The 19,175-nt window shown below is 36.9% G+C and overlaps 1 protein-coding gene and 1 pseudogene across 1 annotated transcript; both read right to left on the reverse strand.

Annotated features, from left to right (window-relative positions):
* Positions 1-486: 486 nt before the first annotated feature.
* On the reverse strand, positions 487-2,127 carry LOC108853113 (late embryogenesis abundant protein At3g53040). Its single transcript, XM_018626573.2, has 3 exons — positions 1,232-2,127; positions 972-1,129; positions 487-883 (listed from the first exon to the last, which is right to left on the reverse strand). Exons 1-3 carry the CDS (start codon positions 2,084-2,086, stop codon positions 613-615), a joined length of 1,284 nt encoding a protein of 427 aa, XP_018482075.1. The 5' UTR covers positions 2,087-2,127; the 3' UTR covers positions 487-612.
* Positions 2,128-11,649: 9,522 nt separating this feature from the next.
* LOC130511396 (uncharacterized) lies at positions 11,650-16,049 on the reverse strand (annotated as a pseudogene).
* Between the last annotated feature and the right edge of the window lie 3,126 nt (positions 16,050-19,175).

The raw sequence follows: 19,175 nt of genomic DNA on the forward strand, positions 1-19,175 counted from the left end.
GGCCCATAATTTCAATTGCCTATAAGATATTGGATCTAGAAGAATTATAGATTTCATTAGTTCTAGTGTTATTCAATCACCTAGGCTATTTCTTACTACATCCGCTGATCTCTGGTTGTTTGCGTGCTTATGTTTTGAACTTGCCGCTGGAGATGTTCTTTTCGATCTTCATATAGTGGAAACAACTATGATAGAGATGAGGTAATGTGGTCTGGCTTCGTGATTCTATCATTAGGGATTTTATGTAGCAAGCTAATTCACTCGTGTCTAATAGGACCAGTTTGGCTTTGATGATGGAGCTCCTTGGAATAATGCCTCGCAAGGAAACAGAATCATTAGCAGAATGCTGTTGAACTACTTCAATCATTCTAGACCGTCCAACTCTTTTCTCTATTGTATGTCTTGCATATAGCTTTAGGAGGCAGTTACTCCAGAGATCTCTTCAATAGGCATGGTGTGCATATTGAAGTACTGTTTGTGTACTTATAAGAAACAGAAACTATTTATTATTTTACAAGACCAAGATCAAAAGACATTAACGACACACAAAAAACAAAGATCAAAGCATTTAGTTATATAAACCGCAGAACTTCTTCATCTTGTTTTGTTTGATTACAGCTTCCCTTTATCTCCCACTTTGACATTCACCTTCCTTTCCTCCTCATCCATCTCTCCAACGTCGTTAAAAGTTTGACCAGTCATCTGATCCGCCGCTTTCAGCTTCGTCGCCACTTGTCCAGGCCTCGTATCTTCTACGTCAACTGTCACAGTCGTCTTCCCTGAGCCAGCCTCATCAGAGGGCGTTGCTCCTGTCAGCTTGCTCTTTATGGCTCCAGTCATGTTCCCTAACGCACCCCTTACCGTCCCTCTCCCTTCTTCACCTCTACAAAACACATTAAAAAAATGAACACTTCCGCAACTATTAAGACATATTAAGATTTAAGACAAGCCCGCCCTTGCAATCTCCATACCTTTGAGAGACGGAGTCCTTAGTCTCGCGAGCTTTATCAGCTGCTGATTCGGTTCTCTCTTGGGTCTTCTTAGAAGCCTCTTCTTCGAGTTCTTTACCCTCGAGTCTCATCTCTTCCATTTTCCTCCTTGCTTCTTCTCCTGCCTCGCTCATTTTTTCCTATTAATCAACAACACATCATTTTTGTAACACATCAAGTAGTATACTTCAATAAATGCAATACAACACTCTTTCCACATAGACATAGATTTGCTAATATACCTTTGCAGTGTCTTTGGTTTCGACGGCTTTTTGTTTTGTTTCCTCTGTCTTGCCAGACAAGAATCCCATAGCCCTCTTCGCTGTATCCACAGCACTGTCCTTCAGTTCACCAATCTTACTCACTCCAGCATCTTTCCCTTCCGTTGCCTTTTCTGCCGTATAGTCTTTATACTCACCCAACTTTTCAGCAGTCTTGTCTTTCGCTTCCCTTGCCTTCTCTGCCGTGTAGTCCGCAGTTTCCTTCGTCTTCTCAGCTGTTTTGTCTTTGGCTTCTTTCGCCTTCTCTGCTGTGTAGTCTTTGTACTCACCTGCCTTCTCAGCCGCCTCTCTCGCCTTATCTGCTGTGTAGTCCTTATACTCGCCTACCTTCCCAGCCGTCTTGTCTTTTCCTTCTTTTGCCTTCTCTGCCGTGTAATCCGCAGTTTCCTTTGTCTTCTCAGCTGTTTTATCCTTGGCTTCTTTCGCCTTCTCCGCCGTGTAATCTGCTGCCTCCTTTGTCTTATTAGCGGTCCTATCTTTAACCTCTCCGGCCTTTTCAGCGGTGGCGTCTTTCACCTCCGCTGCCTTCCCCGACGCAACCTCGGCTCCACTTCTCGTCGACTCTGCCGCATCGTGGCTTTTACCAATCACCGCATCTTTAGTCCCCTGCACCGCCTTCATCACCGAGCCTATAATCCCGGGTCTTTCAGTTTCCTCCACCGTTGAAGGATGCTCAGTTGTTGTTGTCTTCTCAGTCACCTTATACGTTACACCTCCTTCGTTGACGTCTCTCAAGTCGTCAGCCGCGAGCCTTGCCGCTGCCTCAGCTCTCTCGGCCTTGGCTGCTTTCTCTGCCTCTCGTTGCCCTGACGCCATGATTTGTTTGGTTTTGGTTTTTGAATGCTTTGATATTCTTCTTCCTAGTTTTTTTTTTCAACTTATCCGTCTTATTTATTTAGTGAGTGCTGCTTTGTTGATTTTATAGCAAGCGGTTTGGTTCTAATGAGATGCCATGTAATGATCTCGGTAGATTTAGTAACTGCTACGTGTGATTTAAATGATTTCATTTTATGCCATTTTTATCTTACAAGTAGCCTTGTGCGCGACACGTATCTGAGAAGATCGATCGTTGAACTCAGGAACCATGCCACGTAAACTTTTCATGCAGCGGCACCTTTTGACTTAACGTATAAGCAAGTATCTGTGGTCGGTTATAAACAACAATACTAATTCAAATTGTTAAATCAGGCTCCGATTTAAATTACTATATATGTATACCAAGTTACCTAAACACCATGTACATATCATGAAAGTTAAAAAGAAGAAAAGTTAAAAGATAGCTCGATACAGTCTTTACACAAACGAGAATTTTTGTTTCAGTGTGTTCTGTTAAGAATGAATTCGATTACTTGAATAGTTGTATTTTTAGTTTAATATAAGTAAATATAAGTCTCAATATCCAACACAACTCAACATGAGAGACATATGCTCAGCACAACCATAGTGACATAATCAAATCCTGCTCACTGCAGCCGAAGTGTTCAGGTTCATAGACCGCGATATCAAGACGATTATCACAGCTACAAAGATGAGAAAGCACTTCTCTTCTCTTATGTCATTTTGGAATGATTGGTTATAGTTGTAGATGCTTTGACAGCCAAAATTTAATCTAGTGCTGTGTTTTTTTTATAACAATCTAGAGCTGTATATGTTAATCAATCAAGTTTTCTTTTCCTTAAAAATTCACAGCAAAAATATCTCTACAAAATCAAAACATAATTGTAGAAAGCTTTATTTTCAAAGGAAAAAATAGTGCTTTAAAAACTACAAAAAAATGTTAAAGCAAATAATAATACAGACTAAATTCTATAGCCAAAAACATAAAGCACTTGTATTTTTACAGGCCAGATTGTTTTTTATTCTTTTTACCAAAGTAGTTCTGCTTCTTAGATTTTCAATTTGTAAATCTGACTATTTCATTTATCAATATTTACATTCTTGGCGAAACCAAAAACCCAAGTCAACATATGAATGTTCATCTTTAACGTAGCTTTCCAACTCATCTTGCGACAATCAACTTTAACAATAACTAGATTTTGATCCGCGTTTTAAAAGTGCAGGATTTGTCTTTTTTAAAAATCAAAATTTAAAAATTTACATATTTTTTTGTTATAATCTTATGTATTTAATACACTACAAAAAAACAGAGAAATACTAACGGACATACTGACGGAAAATGAATTCCTTGGAATATTCTGAAGAATTTCCGAGAAAATTCCGAAGAAACTTAAATTTTAAGTTTTTTCGGGATTTCTTCGGAAAATACCGACGGAATTCCGAGGAAGTCACTTTCCGTCGATATTTTCCGAGGAAATCCCGAAGAAAGATTTTTTTTCGGAAAAAACCGACGAAATTCCAAGGATATATTATAGCCGTTGGAAACGTTCGAGTACGACTTATGATACTGGCGTTTGTTCTGCATCAGGAGATGACGTATACTACGGAAACATACAGGAAATTATGGAAATCAAGTATTCGGGCATGGTTGGATTGCGCTGTACTATTTTCTATTGTGATTGGTACGACGACACTCCAAATCGAGGTATTGTTTTTTTTTTCTATTGTGATTGCGCTATACTGTTTTTTTTTTAATATTCCGAGGAAATTCCGAGGGATTTAGGGATTTGACTTTTAGGGTTTAGGTTCCTCGGAATTTCCTCGGAATTTACCGAGGAAATTCCGAGGGATTTATGAATTTTACTATAGGGTTTAGCTTCCTCAAAATTTCCTCGGAATATTCTGAGGAAATTTCGAGGAAAAACACATTTTCCTCGGAATTTTCTTGGAATATTCCGAGGCTTTTCCGAAGAACAAGGGTTTGTAACCGAAAACAACGTTTTGCGGTTTGAATAACACGTATATAAGTCTTATTAAGTGTCTTAAACTGATTATTAAGTGTTCTAAACCAAAAAGGTGCGTTACCCGATAATAAACACTTTCCGATTGTATGAACGAATTTCCCACAACATAAGATCAAACACTTATACACTTTAATGGACGGTAAAGGGAATACTTACAATTTATTTTGGAATTTTGTTATTTCATGGTTTATGATCATCTATACAAAGAATAGTCAATTTTATGCATTACATTAGTATAAGAAATGATATTGGGCAAAAACAATTGAGGTTTTGAAACCCCAAACATATATCCCTCGGAATTTCTTCGGAATATACCGAGAAAATTCCGAGGGATTTGAATTTTCCTCGGATTTTTTTCATTTAACCGCCATAATTTTCGCGAAATATTTCGCCAAAATTAAATTTCCGAAACTGAAGAAATTCCGACGGATAGTTTTCGTCGGAAACCTCGTATTTATAAATACAGATCTCTTCTTCTTCCCCATGTCTCTCTTCTTCTTCCTCGCCATCTCCGCCGACCTCCCCTTCTCTCTCGACGATTTCCGGCCAATCCGACCTATTCCTCCTCTATTTGATTCCCAAATCATGTAAGGACTTTCCCAATCTATTTGTTAAGTTAGATTTGATGATTTTAGAAGTTTTTTGATAGATTTTTGATAGGGTGATTGGTAGGATTGTATAATGAAAGTTTGATTGTTGTTTTGTATTGAGGATTGTGATTACTTGATTGTGTCGAATTTTTTTTTAAGTTTTATAATAGTTTGGTGTTTATAAATAATTTTGAAAACGTTTTTTGTATATAAAATCTATTTTATGAATTATAAATGAAACATTTTTGTATATAAAATCATTTCTATATTTATTAAACATTTTTAATATTTATGAAACGTTTTTTGTAAATATTAAACTATTTTTGGAATTTTAAAACTATTTATATTTTTTTAAATATATTTATATTTTTGTTATTAAAAAATATTTTTGGAATTTTAAAACTATTTGTATTTTTCAAATATATTTATATTTTTGTGATTAAAAACTATTTATATATATACTTTTATTATATTTATATTTTTGTGATTAAAATCTTTTTTTGTAATTATTAACCTGTTTTTTATATTTATATTTTTGTGGTTAAAAACTATTTTTGGAATTTTAAAACTATTTATATTTTTTTTATATTTATATTTTATATTTATATTTTTGTGATTAAAAATATTTTTTGTAATTATTAAAATATTTTTTTTTTTATTTATATTTTTGTTATTAAAAACTTTTTTTAGTAATTATCAAACTATTTTTATATTTATATTTTGACGGCTTTGACCAACTTGTCCCGGATTCGAATCAACGAAATCGTTGAATCGGTATGTTCTATTCTTAGTTCAATTCATTTATATCTTTATTTTTGCATTTTATCATCTTTTCAATTATTTAAGTTTGTTTATTTTTCTGTTTTAGTCGGTTTCAAAGAAGAAGAGACGTTTGGTCGGTTTGGGTCGTTGATCCCGATCAGTTCCTGCTGCTTCTTCTGCACCACAACTCTTTGTTGATCCAGTACTACTTATGGATCAGTTGAAGGACAAGGATGACCGCATAGCTGCGTTGGAGACCAGGATGGAAAATCAACTGGCGGGATGGGAGGAAACAAGGAAGCATAACGAGCGAATGATGGAGATGATGAAGAAGATGTATCCGGACATAGAATTCTCCTAGTTTTTTTTTCTTTCAAAACTCTGAATGTTTTTTTTTTAATTTGTACAACTTTAAATTATCTAATATATTTCAATTTCAATTTATATTTTAGATTTTCGAATTTCATTAAAAATTAATTTTTAAATTTTTTAAAAATTTTTTTTTTTTGGAAAATTCCGAGGAAGTGGGTTCCTCGGAATATTCCGACGAACTCACTTCCTCGGAAATTACTAAGGGAACAGCTTCCTCGGAATTTTCTGAGGGACACAGTCCTCGGAAATTTCCGAGGAAATGCTTCCTCGGAAATTCGTCAGAAAAAAATGTTCTCAGTAATTCGTCAGAAATTTCCGAGGAAATTCCGAGGAAACCGAACTTTCCGACGAGAAAATTCCGACGACATTTTTCCTCGGTATGTCCTCGGAATACTGTTATTCCGAGGACATACCGACGAAAAAGGCCGTCGGTTTCCCGGTGTTTTCTTGTAGTGATATTTGATAACTAATATTTTTAATTGTGTTGATGCTTTATGTTTGACAAATTTTTATCGGTGTGGAGACATCTATCTATAACACTACTAAAAGGAGAATATGAGAAATTATGTGAACATATAGGTTTAATTAAATCATCCAATAGCATTGGAGGTATGTCGCCACGTCTGATATGAGTTTGTGTAAATGTGTTCTTCGTGACTTCTAATCTTTTTTTTGGGGGAAAACTCTCTATCTTCTTTCTCACATATAATCCATCTCTTCTGTCTTCCTACTCCACGCAATCACCAAGAATTGTGACGTCTCCTCTCCTCCTCTGCCTCTCTTCTCTGACTCTATCTCACTCTTGACGTCTGTTCTTTTCTTTCTTTTGATCTCTGCTCCATGTCTCTCCACCCTCGCGAGATCTCTGCTCATGTCTCTCCATCTCTACTACCGGCTCTGTCAATTGTAACGAATTGATTTTACCTGTTGCCACCGTTACAGTTGAAAGATATTTTTCAGCGATGAAGATTGTGAAGACTAGTTTGCGGAATCGGATAAATGATCAGTTTTAAATGATTGTGTTGTTTGTTTTGTTAAAAAGGAATTGTTTGAAAAAGTGACAAACGAAGTAGTAGTGAAAAAATTCCAGAATATGAAATCTCGTAGGATAAATTTGTAAAGTATTTTTTAGTTATGAATTTTTTTATTTAAATGAATTACTTATTAAAGTGCCCCCGATTAGTAATAGTTCTAAATCCGCCACTGTTTATCACCACAATTCACTAAAGTTTAATCTCACAATTTTTTTTTTAAATTGTGATTTTCATCAACCGAGACTGGAAATTAAAAATTGCCAAAACTAGGGTTGATATTTAGATTATATCTATATAAGTAGATGATATTATTGGACTTTTTGCAAAAGTGACTCAAAACTTGAAGTCAAACAGAAAACTAACATTTTCTTTTGACTCATTTTTTTTTTTGAGTTTTTAACCCCACACCTGTATTTTATCTACGAAAATGCCATTAACTTTTTATTTTTTTTGTTTTTCGAAAATGGCTTCTTTACTGTCTCAACCTCATCTTCTTCAAGTATTTGCAAAATTGCCACTGCCATGAATAGTGGGAACAACCTTGTACGAACTGTTTGGAGCATTTAATGCCCTTTAATGCACGTAAATCTCTTTACACTCTCTCTGTTTCAATTGTTATGAACTAAAAACAACATTTCTTTCACTTTCTCTCCATATTCATCCAAAACACTCAAGCTTTTGATTCAAAATATGGGCGATGGTTGACAGAGCCATATTTCTTTCGTTTTGACTTACGGTTGCTTTCGTTTGAGGTTCTGGGTGGTTGGAGAAGACCCTGTGTGTAAACGAAGTCATCTCACCTAGTTTAAGGTACAAATTTGATTTTTTTTTCAAAATCTGTTCGCGTAGAAGACTTACAAGTAAGTCATCTGGATGTAGAAGACTTACTGATGAGTCTTCTGGTCAAACGGACGACTTAAACTAAGTCGTCCAGCTTTGTTTGTTGAAAAAAACACTCCAGACGACTTATATCTTTGACTTATATAAGTCGTCTACGAGAAACATGCTAGTTTTGCATTTGACCGAATCGTGTCAGATCTTTGACTATTTCTGGACGACTTATAATTCAGTCGTCTCTGGGAAAGTTAAAATTTCAATATTTTATTAAACTAGACGACTTACGTGTAAGTCGTCTTAGGTTAGTTTTGTAATTGAAAAATAAAACTTCATAATTTAACTTTTACCAGACGACATAATATAAAGTCGTCCCGTCAGAAGACTTAATTTAAAGTCGTCCGGGGAAAGCAAAGTCGTCCAGAAATTTTTCCAATTTTCTGGTCAAACCTTGCTTATCCCGGACGACCTTAAATTAAGTCGTCTAGCTGGACGACTTTTAGTTAAGTCGTCTGGAGAAAGTTAAATTTCAAGTTTTATTTTTCAATTACAAAACTAACCTAGGACGACTTACATGTAAGTCGTCTAGTTTGAATAAAATATTGAAATTTTTACTTTCCAGAGACGACTGAATTATAAGTCGTCCAGAAATAGTCAAAGATCTGACACGATTCGGTCAAATGCAAAACTAACCCGTTTCTCGTAGACGACTTATATATAAGTCGTCTGGATTTTTCTTTTTTAACAAACAAAGCCGGACGACTTAGAATTAAGTCGTACCTTTTAATTTTCAATTGCAAAAGTGACCTCTTTAGACGACTTACCTTTAAGTCTTCTGGACGACTTAATTCTAAGTCGTCTGCGATAATGTTTATTGAACTTCTTCATTTTCTCTATGTTTACTAATGTGTTTTATTTTGAATATTTGCAGATGATTTTTATGTTACATGCAGTATATGGAGAATGGCTGTTGAGAGATTTCCGTTGGGATTTTGTGGTTGATGATCTCAAAGGAGCAAGATTGTTTTTATTGAATGAAGATTCAACACATGCTGAACTTGTTGCAATGGCTCAAGAAGATTATAACCTGGACATGAGATCAGTGACTGTGGAGATTAGCTACTCATTACCAGCAGAAATGATGATGACTCCAGGCAGTCCTCCCATTCATGTTACAAGTGATAGACAAGTTCGAAACTTGCTCGAGATACTCAAAACGCATAGAGTATGTCTTTGTGTATCAAGCCGCAGCAAGGTGGAAACGGTTTCAGAGAAAAGAGAAGAAGCTGGTGAATGGGAAGAAGATGTTGGTGATAATGATGAAGCTGGTGAATGGGAAGAAGATGCTGGTGATAAAGCTGATGAATGTTTTGAAGATGTTGGTGATAATGAGTCTGTTGAAGATGAAAATCAAGAAGGGGAGGAGGAAAATGGGGAGGAGGAAAATGGGAAGGAGGATGCTGATAACACTATTGTTGGTGAAACGGATCAGAATGGTGGGGATTACAGTCTTTATGGAAAGGTTCAAGATGAGGACGAGGAAGATGATGATAATATTTGTTTTGAAGAAATTGAAAAGACATATGCTAAGACAAATGCTATTGAAGGAGGAAAATCAGATTGTACCAGCATCTATGTCAACCAGAGTTTTGTTAGCAAGGATGCACTGCTTTCAGAGCTGCGGTTGACAGCAGTGAGGGGTAAGTTTTCTTTCAGAATATACAAATCAACAAAAACTCTCCTTGTGGCAACATGTCGGGTTAGCGGTTGTGGATGGAAGATCAGAGCGAGTGTGAAAGATGGGATAAACACGTTTTGGGTAACAAAGTATGTGGAAAAACATTTATGCTCAATTGGAGATCGAATCGCTCAGCGGAGACACTGTACTCCAAAGTATGTTGGTAGTCTTTTCATTGATCGTGTTGGAATCATTGATGGGATAACTTCACAGCATATCACTGATGCAATGAGGAACATGTTTGGCATGAAGCTTGATTACACCACTTCATACAGAGCACTGTTATATGCACAAAAAATGGTGAGAGGATCAGCAGAAGAAGGGTATTCGCGTCTGCCTTCATATCTCGAGCAAATCTCCATTGCAAATCCTGATTCTATCACGGCTATAGAACTTGATTCTATGAAAAGATTTAAGTATCTATTTCTCTCTTTTGGAGCTTCTATCAAAGGTTTTAAGTATCAGAGAAAGGTCATTGTGGTGGATGAAACTCACCTAAGTGGAAAGTATGGAAGTGTTATATTAGTTGCAGCCGCACAAGATGGCAATTTTCAGATATTCCCATTGGCTTTTGGGATCGTGGATGCTGAAGATGAACCTTCTTGGGAATGGTTTTTTCAAAAAATTGGCCAGTTGTATATCTCATGACAAGCCTCTGGTGATAGTCTCCGACCGGCACGCAGCCATTAAAAGTGCGTGTGAGAAGGTGTTTCCTTGGGTAACCCGAGGAATATGTTATTATCACCTTCAAGATAACATTGTCAAAAAGTTTAAAGGGAAACATCTCATGTACTTGGTGAAATAGGCTGCTTATGCGCACACGGTTTACGATTTTGACCGGTACATGGCTGAGATACGGAGTGCAAACCCGGAACTTGCAACGTATTTGGAGAAGGCCGACGCCAGGCTATGGTCAAGGGTTTATTGTAAGGGAAACATGTTCAACATAAAAACAAGCAACATCGCTGAATCTATTAATTCCGCACTGAAGCGAGCAAGAGGATTTCTGATTCCGTTCCTGCTGGAGTTCATAAGGCAGAAGTTAGGACAATTGTATTGGAAAAGGAGACAAGATTCTTTGAGTCTCCCAACTGAACATAGCCGGGATGTTGAATACTTGCTTGTTGTTCGATCAGAGATAGCGGATACGATGACGGTCGAACCAATTGATTGATGGCGTTTCTTTGTCAAAGGTGGCAAAATGGACTGTGTGGTTGATTTGGAACATGTAAAATGTGATTGTGGTGTCTATGGAGTGGAGAAAATACCTTGCTCTCATGCTATAGCTGCTGGAACACATGCTGGTTTGCATATCTCCACACTTGTATGTCCATTTTACTCAAAGAATCATCTGTATGCAGGATACTCAGAGAATATATATCCTATCGTGTCACAACATATTGAGGAACGAGAATGCTTTCCTCCAGACGTAAAGCATGGTCCGGGGAGACAGAAGAAATCAAGATGGCAATCTTGGCTGGAGCTATCTAGGATGAGAGGACACAAACCCAGGAAGAAACACAGGGCACAGAGATGCTCAAACTGCAAGGAAACTGGCCATACGAAACCACAATGTACACAACCAGTTGACTAGTTGTCCAAACGGCCTAAATTTAAGTCGTCCACTCTTGATTACCCGTCCAGACTACTAATTGTTAAGTCGTCCAGTGTTTCGTCTACCAGATAACCTTCAAGTAAGTCGTCCAGAAGACCTTCTACTAAGTCGTCCAGTGTATTTTATTTTTAGACGACCTTCTACTAAGTCGTCCAGTGTATTTTATTTTTAGACTACCTTCTACTATCCCTTCAAGTTTATTTTTTTTAGACGACCTTTTACTAAGTCGTCCAGTGTATTTTATTTTTAGACTACCTTATACTATTTTTAGACTACCTTATTTGTAAGTCGTCCAAACCTACCAGACGACTTATTTGTAAGTCGTCCAACTGGAAAACCTTCCAGACGACTTATTTGTAAGTCGTCCAGCTGGAAAACCTTCCAGACGACTTATTTGTTAGTCGTCCAAACCTACCAGACGACTTATATATTTACAAATCTATACAAAGACAAGTTCAAATAAATCATACACAAGTTAGAAAATATATACAACGACAAGTTCAAATACAAATACACAAATCATACACAAGTTAGAAAATCTATACAAAGACAAGTTCAAAGCCATACACAAATCTAATCATACATGCCCACGAACATATCACCATCCTCATTATCTTTCAAATGATGATCAACAAGCTCCGTCCATATAACCACCGCCATATTATCCCTCATATTCTTCGCATTGGACCTAGCAAAGTCTTTAGGGCTAAAAGGGACCCCAAGAGCATGACATTCAATGTACTTTAGAGCGTACACGCCACAATCACCATTGTTGGCCGTGGGTACATCTTTCAGCCGTCTCTCATATGTGTATCGCTCCAACCCGTATTTGACCCGTAATTCGTCGGTGTTTGCGCACTCAATAAGCAGATAAGGGACCATCTCGAGAAAAGGCTCCATTATCTTATCCCATGCTTCTGGTATGCTAGATGTAGGTATGCTGTCCCAGACGACTATGTGCCTCTTAGGGATCGATATCCAAATAGCAACCCAATGTTTGTTGTCCAAGTTCACTGGCACATAGATATCATCAATGTCCTCCCCCCACTTCTTGTTTGATTGGCAAAATGAAGGCATTGATCCGTCATAAAAACTCGACGCCCCACCAGGTAGCATTCTTCCTAAACCTTTGTGATCAGGTTCCGATGCTTTGAAGAACAGATACTGGTCTCTCCAAGACTGGTAAAAGTTGTGATCCAGGAAGCACATTCGCTCGCTCCGAAAAGCTTGTGGGTTCTCCTGATACCTCTGCCTCAGCACATTAATCCAAGCATCTATATGCTGCATATAAAATAATACAAGTTAGAACCTTCCAGACGACTTTTATTTAAGTCGCACAAACCTACCAAACGACTTATTTGTAAGTCGTCCAGCTAGAAAACCTTCCAGACGACTTATTTGTAAGTCGTCCAGCTGGAAAACCTTCCAGACGACTTATTGGTAAGTCGTCCAGCTGGAAAACCTTCCAGACGACTTATATATTTACAAATCTATAGAAAGACAAGTTACCAGACGACTTAAAGATAAGCAGAAGACTTACTACGTCTTCCAGCCATCCTTTGTTACTCCGGAGGATGTGATACCACCAAGTTGGTGATGTACGTGGTTTGTCCTCTTGCTTAGTGAAATAATGACTGCAAACAAAAAAGCAATCAGTTTTGGTAGACTAAATCAAACTATTATGGGTAAAGCAATCATTTACGGATCAGTTTTCAACCAATCAGCAAGCTCCTTCAACTTAGGTCTGTTTAGTGTGGGAAATGGATTATACTTTTCCACTCTAAGGAGTTTCTTTCTCTCTGCCGTATAAGGAGATATCTGCGTGGGAGCAGGTTTCTTCGTTCGTTCACTCCTTGCACGCACATAAGCAGTGGGAGCTGTTTTGTCCAATACAACCAGGCTCGGTTCTGAAACTGGAACGCTTGGATCGGTGGAAGCGAAGCTCGGTTGTTGATCGTTGGAAGCGAAGCTCGGTTGGTCAGTGGAAGTGAGAGGAACAATCTCTTTGGAGGTGACACCATCTGCTTTATCCTCCGGCAAGATCTTATATACCGAGATCGCCTCATCTGCTGTATCCTCCGGCAACAATCTTTGTAATAAAAGTTGCATACAAGTTAACCCTGGACGACTTAAATAAAAGTTGTCTGGACGACTAGTTGACCCTAGACGACTTAAATAAAAGTTGTCTGGACGACTAGTTGACCCTGGACGACTTAAACGTAAGTTGTCTGGACGACTAGTTAACCACGGACAACTAGTCGTCCAGACAACTTTTATTTAAGTCGTCTGGACAACTAGAAGACCTTGGACGACTTAATTCTTGTTGGGAGAGGATTTGATACTAACCTCTTTGGGCAGAGGAGAAGGCTGTTTCTTTTGAGGAGTAGGCTTTGCCTTTTGAGGAGTAGGCTGTCTGGTTTGAGGAGCAGGATGATTGGTTTGAAGTGTAGGATGATCCTTTTGAGGAGTAGGCTGTCTGGTTTGAGGAGTAGGCTGATTGGTTTGAGGTGTAAGGGTAGCCTGTTTGTTACTAACCCCGGTTTCTGTGGCTTGAGGGGTAGGATGTTTGTTACTAACCCCGGTTTCTTTGGCTTGAGGGGTAGCCTGATTGGTGACACCAACCTTCTTCTCCACAGCTTCCAATCTATCGGACATCTTCCTAATCTCCCTGATGCACTTCTTAAACCCATCTTTCATCACGTCAACTACGTCCTTGAACATATTTTCCAACTCCTCTCTGGTCACCCAACTAGCCTCTTCTCTAGCCTCTTCTCTAGCCTATTCTCTAGCCTCTTCTCTATCGTCTTCTCTAGCCTCTTTAAGAGCCTCTTTACGAGCTTTCTTCCGAGGTCTCTGATTGTCTTCCTCCTCCTCCTCCTCCACCTCCACCACAACCATCTCTTTGGCTCTTTTCGATGGAGTCACAACCTTAGGTTTTGTACCAGTGACTTCCCAGCAATCCATGGTCCACTTCCACGGTCTCCGATCATACATGACTTTAATGATGTTCTCCGCGGGCACGTCCTCAACCTCAGAGTCCCATTTTGGCCACATTTCACTAATGTCCTTCTCAACAAAGTTGATCACGCGGGTCTGCAGTAAATAGAAGAAGAATCGAGTTAGATATTTGAAACAAAATACTAAATAGACGACTTAATTATAAGTCATCTACTAAGTCGTCCAGCTGGACGACCTTCCAGACGACTTATTATAAGTCGTCTACTAAGTCGTCCAGCTGGAAGACCTTCCAGACGACTTATTATAAGTCTTCTAATAAGTCGTCCAGCTAGAAGACCTTCCAGACGACTTATAATAAGTCATCTACTAAGTCGTCCAGCTGGAAGACCTTCCAGACGACTTATAATAAGTCGTCTACTAAGTCGTCCAGCTGGAAGACTTTCCAGACAACTTAATTAAGTGAAGATGGAAAAGTACCTGACTCAAGATAGCAGCTTTCATGAATATGCGGCCTCTGCTGCCCTCGTAAGCCAGAATCGGTGGAGACGGACTGTTTGCTCTGGGACTACCAATACTAGCACCCATTCCCGGCAGAGCTGTGTACGCCCAGACCTGAAGAACTTGTATAAACCCATCCACGGTGTAACAGCCAGTAATCTCTTTGTTCCACAAAGAGTCCATCAGCACCTTAAATGCGACTCTCCCCCATGGATAATTCTCAAACCGTTCTAAATCCATCACTAGCCTTGCTAGAGTAGATCGTGTAGCGGTTGAAAACTTTCTCCCTTCAATGAATCCAGTGAAGATGGAAAGGTACGCGAGCCGCTTGCGATCTTCCGTGGACCAATCCCCGCATCTCTTCAGTGCTGTTTTATCTGATCAGTAGTTGGCCCAGCTTCCAGATTAACTCCTATCATCCCCCAGAAAGAAACCATCTCTTTGGTAACTTCACATTTTGGTGTCTCAAGGTCTTCGATGTACTCGCAGTTTAGACCAGTGAGGTTTTCAAACTCTAACAGTGAAAACCTCACAGGTTCTGGACCAACGAGAGACCACATCTCGTACTTCTTCTTAATGTCCAGCTTTAAACAGAGCATGTAGTGAACCGGCCTTGAAGCCCAACCAAATTCCTGCTCCTTGAACTTGATGAAAACTCCCAAACTCGACTCATTGAGCTCTTCAAATTCATCATCAGTGAGAGCTTCCCTAAGAGCAGTATGCAACTTCTTGTTATCCGTATGATACGAAATGCTATGCTGGGGTTCTGGCTCTTCCTCTAATGTGTATAACCTACGGAGGAGTTCTGGAATATCCATCCTTTTTGTCTGCAAAATAATCAAAGACAACAATAGAAGTCAGAACACAAGCTAAATCAATCACACCTTAATTGTTACTCCAGACGACTTAGTAGACGACTTTAATATAAGTCGTCTGGAAAGTCGTCCAACTGGACGACTTAGTTGACGACTTATATTTAAGTCGTCTGGAAAGTCTTCCAAATGGACGACTTATATTTAAGTCGTCTACTAAGTCCTCCAGTTGGAAGACTTTCCAGACGACTTACTTACAAGTCTTCCAGTAGAAAAATTTCAAGCGGACCTGATTAGTCGCAGAAGGAGTTGGAGTACTCGTCATTGTGGTTATAGATCTGAAAAAATAAACGTGAAACGGTGAGAATGAGTAAATTGATAGAGACAACATTTTATGTTCATCTTTTCCTCGAGATTGATGACTTACCGGCGTTAGGGTTTACAGAGAAACGGCGCTACGGTTTACAGAGAAGAAGCGGCGGTGCTAGCTAGTGTTTAGAGGAAGCGGCGGTGAGAACGTTGGTGAGCACGGTGGTGAGGGCGACAGTTTGTTCGGAAATAGTGGAAGCGGGGGCGCTAGGATTTAGAGGAATCGGCGGCGCTAGGATTAGAAGAAGCTGCGGCGACAACGGTGAGAATGAAGTGAGATAGATAGCCGACGTTGAGAACGATGGTTTGTTCGGAAATAGTGGGAATTCGAATCGCCTTTGATATCGCCGGTGAGAGAGAACTGTTAGGGTTTCTGAATTTAGCGGAAAATGAAACAAAAAAAAATCACCTTATATATTGGGTAAATAATCCGGTTAGCTTTAAAAGTACATTGGTAAACTTTAAGGTTTGGTCCGGTTTAGACGACTTATTCTGACTGATAATGTACATCAGACGACCTAATATTTAGTCGTCTGTGCACAGAAGACTAAATATTAAGTCGTCCCAGACCCTAAAATGAACCCCTAAGCTAAAATGACTAAATTAACTTACTAACCACGTTATAAAATCAAATTATACTTCAATAGTGTTTATTATACACATAAATGAACACGCTTAGGTAATTTTAAAAATTTTCAAAAACGGTTTTAATGCTTTCCAAAATCTAACCCTAAGAACACATACAATACTACAACATATGTTGATGAAACATAAACTAAAGAATATCATGACTCACTACTTTCACTCATCTGGGCTGAAAACAATTGAAATTTGTTATATATTAATTTATATCTCTTAAGACATATGTTAATTACATAATTCCAATTTTCACTTATCAAAATATTTTTTTACAAAATTTTTAAATTATGTTTAAGAATAACTGTCCAGACGACTTTAAGTTAAGTTGTCTGGACGACTTATTTTCAAGTCGTCTAAACAGACGACTTGCGAGGGGTAGAAACGTAAAAAAAATCCGTTTTTTTGTTTGTTCACAAGGAGATAGTTGTAATTTCAATAGCCTTTTAGGTTACTTTTGCCTTTGACCCAAGTTGGGGTATTCTTTTGGGTTTGAATCCAAGTTTTGAGTCACACTTGGTAATTCTCTCGATATTATTTGGATTAAAACATTATATTAAATAGTTTCTAATATATTTTAATTTTAATATTTGACTTTTATTAAACATATATGCTTTTCAAATGTGATTTTATAAATTTAAAATGGACGTAATACATTTTCTTTCACTCAAAATAAAAATCTATTATCAAGTCATCGTGAAAAAGTCAAAGCAATGTTATTATACATCTCCGAAAACAAAGAAAAAAAAAGAAAATTCAAAAAAATAGAACTACGTTGTCCCAAAAAAAAAAATTGAATAAAGAAATGAAACTAACAGATGCCAAATAATATGAAAGAAATCTGCATGGCCACACCAGCACACGAATTTGCCGTTGCAAATTAGATCCAAATTAAACTATATATAGTGCTTAATACATTTTTGTTACTTCTGATTACAAAAAATAAAATGAATACTTTACATAGCCATCGTCTAGGCTACATCTTGCTTCTAGTTATATTTCATTCCTCTGTGTTTGGTTTAGTTTCCAATAAGAATATATCTAGTGATGCTGACAGTACCTTCAAATCTCAAACTGCTTACACTCACTATGGCAAAGACATGGGTAAGGAATATATTATGTGTACAGAAGCTAATCTCGAACTTCCGTGGAAGCTTTCTTGTACAAGAGAATCTAAAGATGTTGTTACAAAAATCAATTTTGCTGATTATGGTAATCCTTCCGGTAAATGTGAACACTATAAACACGGAAATTGCGGTGCATCAACCACCATGAAGGTTGTCAAAAAGGTTAGCAAAATTAATTGCAGAATTGTCTTGTGAATTATACTGAACAATAAATATTTCAATGAATAATAATGTGAAATATAATTCTGTGCAGAATTGTCTTGGAAAACACATGTGTGTGTTTATGGTTACCGACGAGATGTTTGGTACGAGTCACTGCAAAACGGATGTGAAGTTCTTTGTTCAATACACTTGTACAAAAGCATAGCCTTAGGTTTCTTATTTGCTTCTTAATTACTAGTCTTTTTTTTTGCTACTCCCTCAATTTTATAATATAAATCGTTTAAGAAAATAATTAATTTCTTATATTTTCTAAATAAAAATATTATTAATTGTTTACATAACCAGAATCCAATAAATAATAAAATGGAATGTATATTATCATTGGTCAAATAACATTGATATTTAATTAAATTAGAACAAATATTTTTTCTAAAACGATTTTAATTAAAAAAAAATAGTAAGGTCTTTTATAAAAATGGTTGCATGGTTTGTTTTCTTATAGTGATCAAGTTCCATTTATGCCTAGCTCTTCTCCTGCCTCGTTCATTTTCTCCTATTAATCAACAATAATATATTTTACAAACCAGTATGTAAATAAATCCCATGAATTTTCAAAAATACCACTTTATCATTATTCATCTTTACCATCACTAAATAGATATATATATACTCTGGAACATAGAAAGAGCTAAGCTAATTAGCTTGGCGGTCTCTTTGGTCTCCACAGATTTTTGTTTTGTTTACTCTGTTTTCCCGACAAGAATCCCATATCCCTCGTCGCAGTATCCACAGTACTATCTTTCAGTTCACCATTTCGCTTCCCTTGCTATTATAGTGTTTCGTATAAATGGACATTATATATCTATCTACTAAACATAAAATGCATTTTAAAAAAAATGTATTAGAACAACGTAATCATTCACATAACTTCTGCATATCCATATCGAATAATTAAGAGAATTAGTGCATTGTCAAATGTATTATATTGTTTCCTAAAATACAAAATAGTTTTAGTCAGCCATAAATTTTGATTCTCATCGCTATAAATTAGTAAATAGATTCTCAATCACAATTAAATGTATCCCATTTTAAATGGTGATTTTATTAAAACATCAAATCAGTCAAAAATACAATCTAATTTTACATAAATTATATTTCTGATACATCATTTGTTTAAAGTTACAATATTTCTGATACATCGTTTATTTCTCATGCTAAAAAAATATTTATTTTAAACAAACTTACTAATAAAAAATATTTGTTTTCTCAACCTACTGAACCATATAATTTTTTTATGTGAATAACCATATCATTTTTTTGATACATCGTATACAAAAATATCTGTATTTGATTAGGTACATAATAATCGTATAACTTCAGTTGTTATATGAAATTGATGCTTTGATTTTTATTTATTTTTTAATTCATAATAGGACCAAAAAAGTATTATATTGTATTATAGTGTTTTGTATAAATGAACATTAGATCTCTATCTACTAAACGTAAAATGTATTTCAAATATATATAAAAAGAATGT

The sequence above is a fragment of the Raphanus sativus genome, chromosome 4, assembly GCF_000801105.2.
Source record: "Raphanus sativus cultivar WK10039 chromosome 4, ASM80110v3, whole genome shotgun sequence".
In the NCBI taxonomy this organism is placed as follows: Eukaryota; Viridiplantae; Streptophyta; class Magnoliopsida; order Brassicales; family Brassicaceae; genus Raphanus; species Raphanus sativus.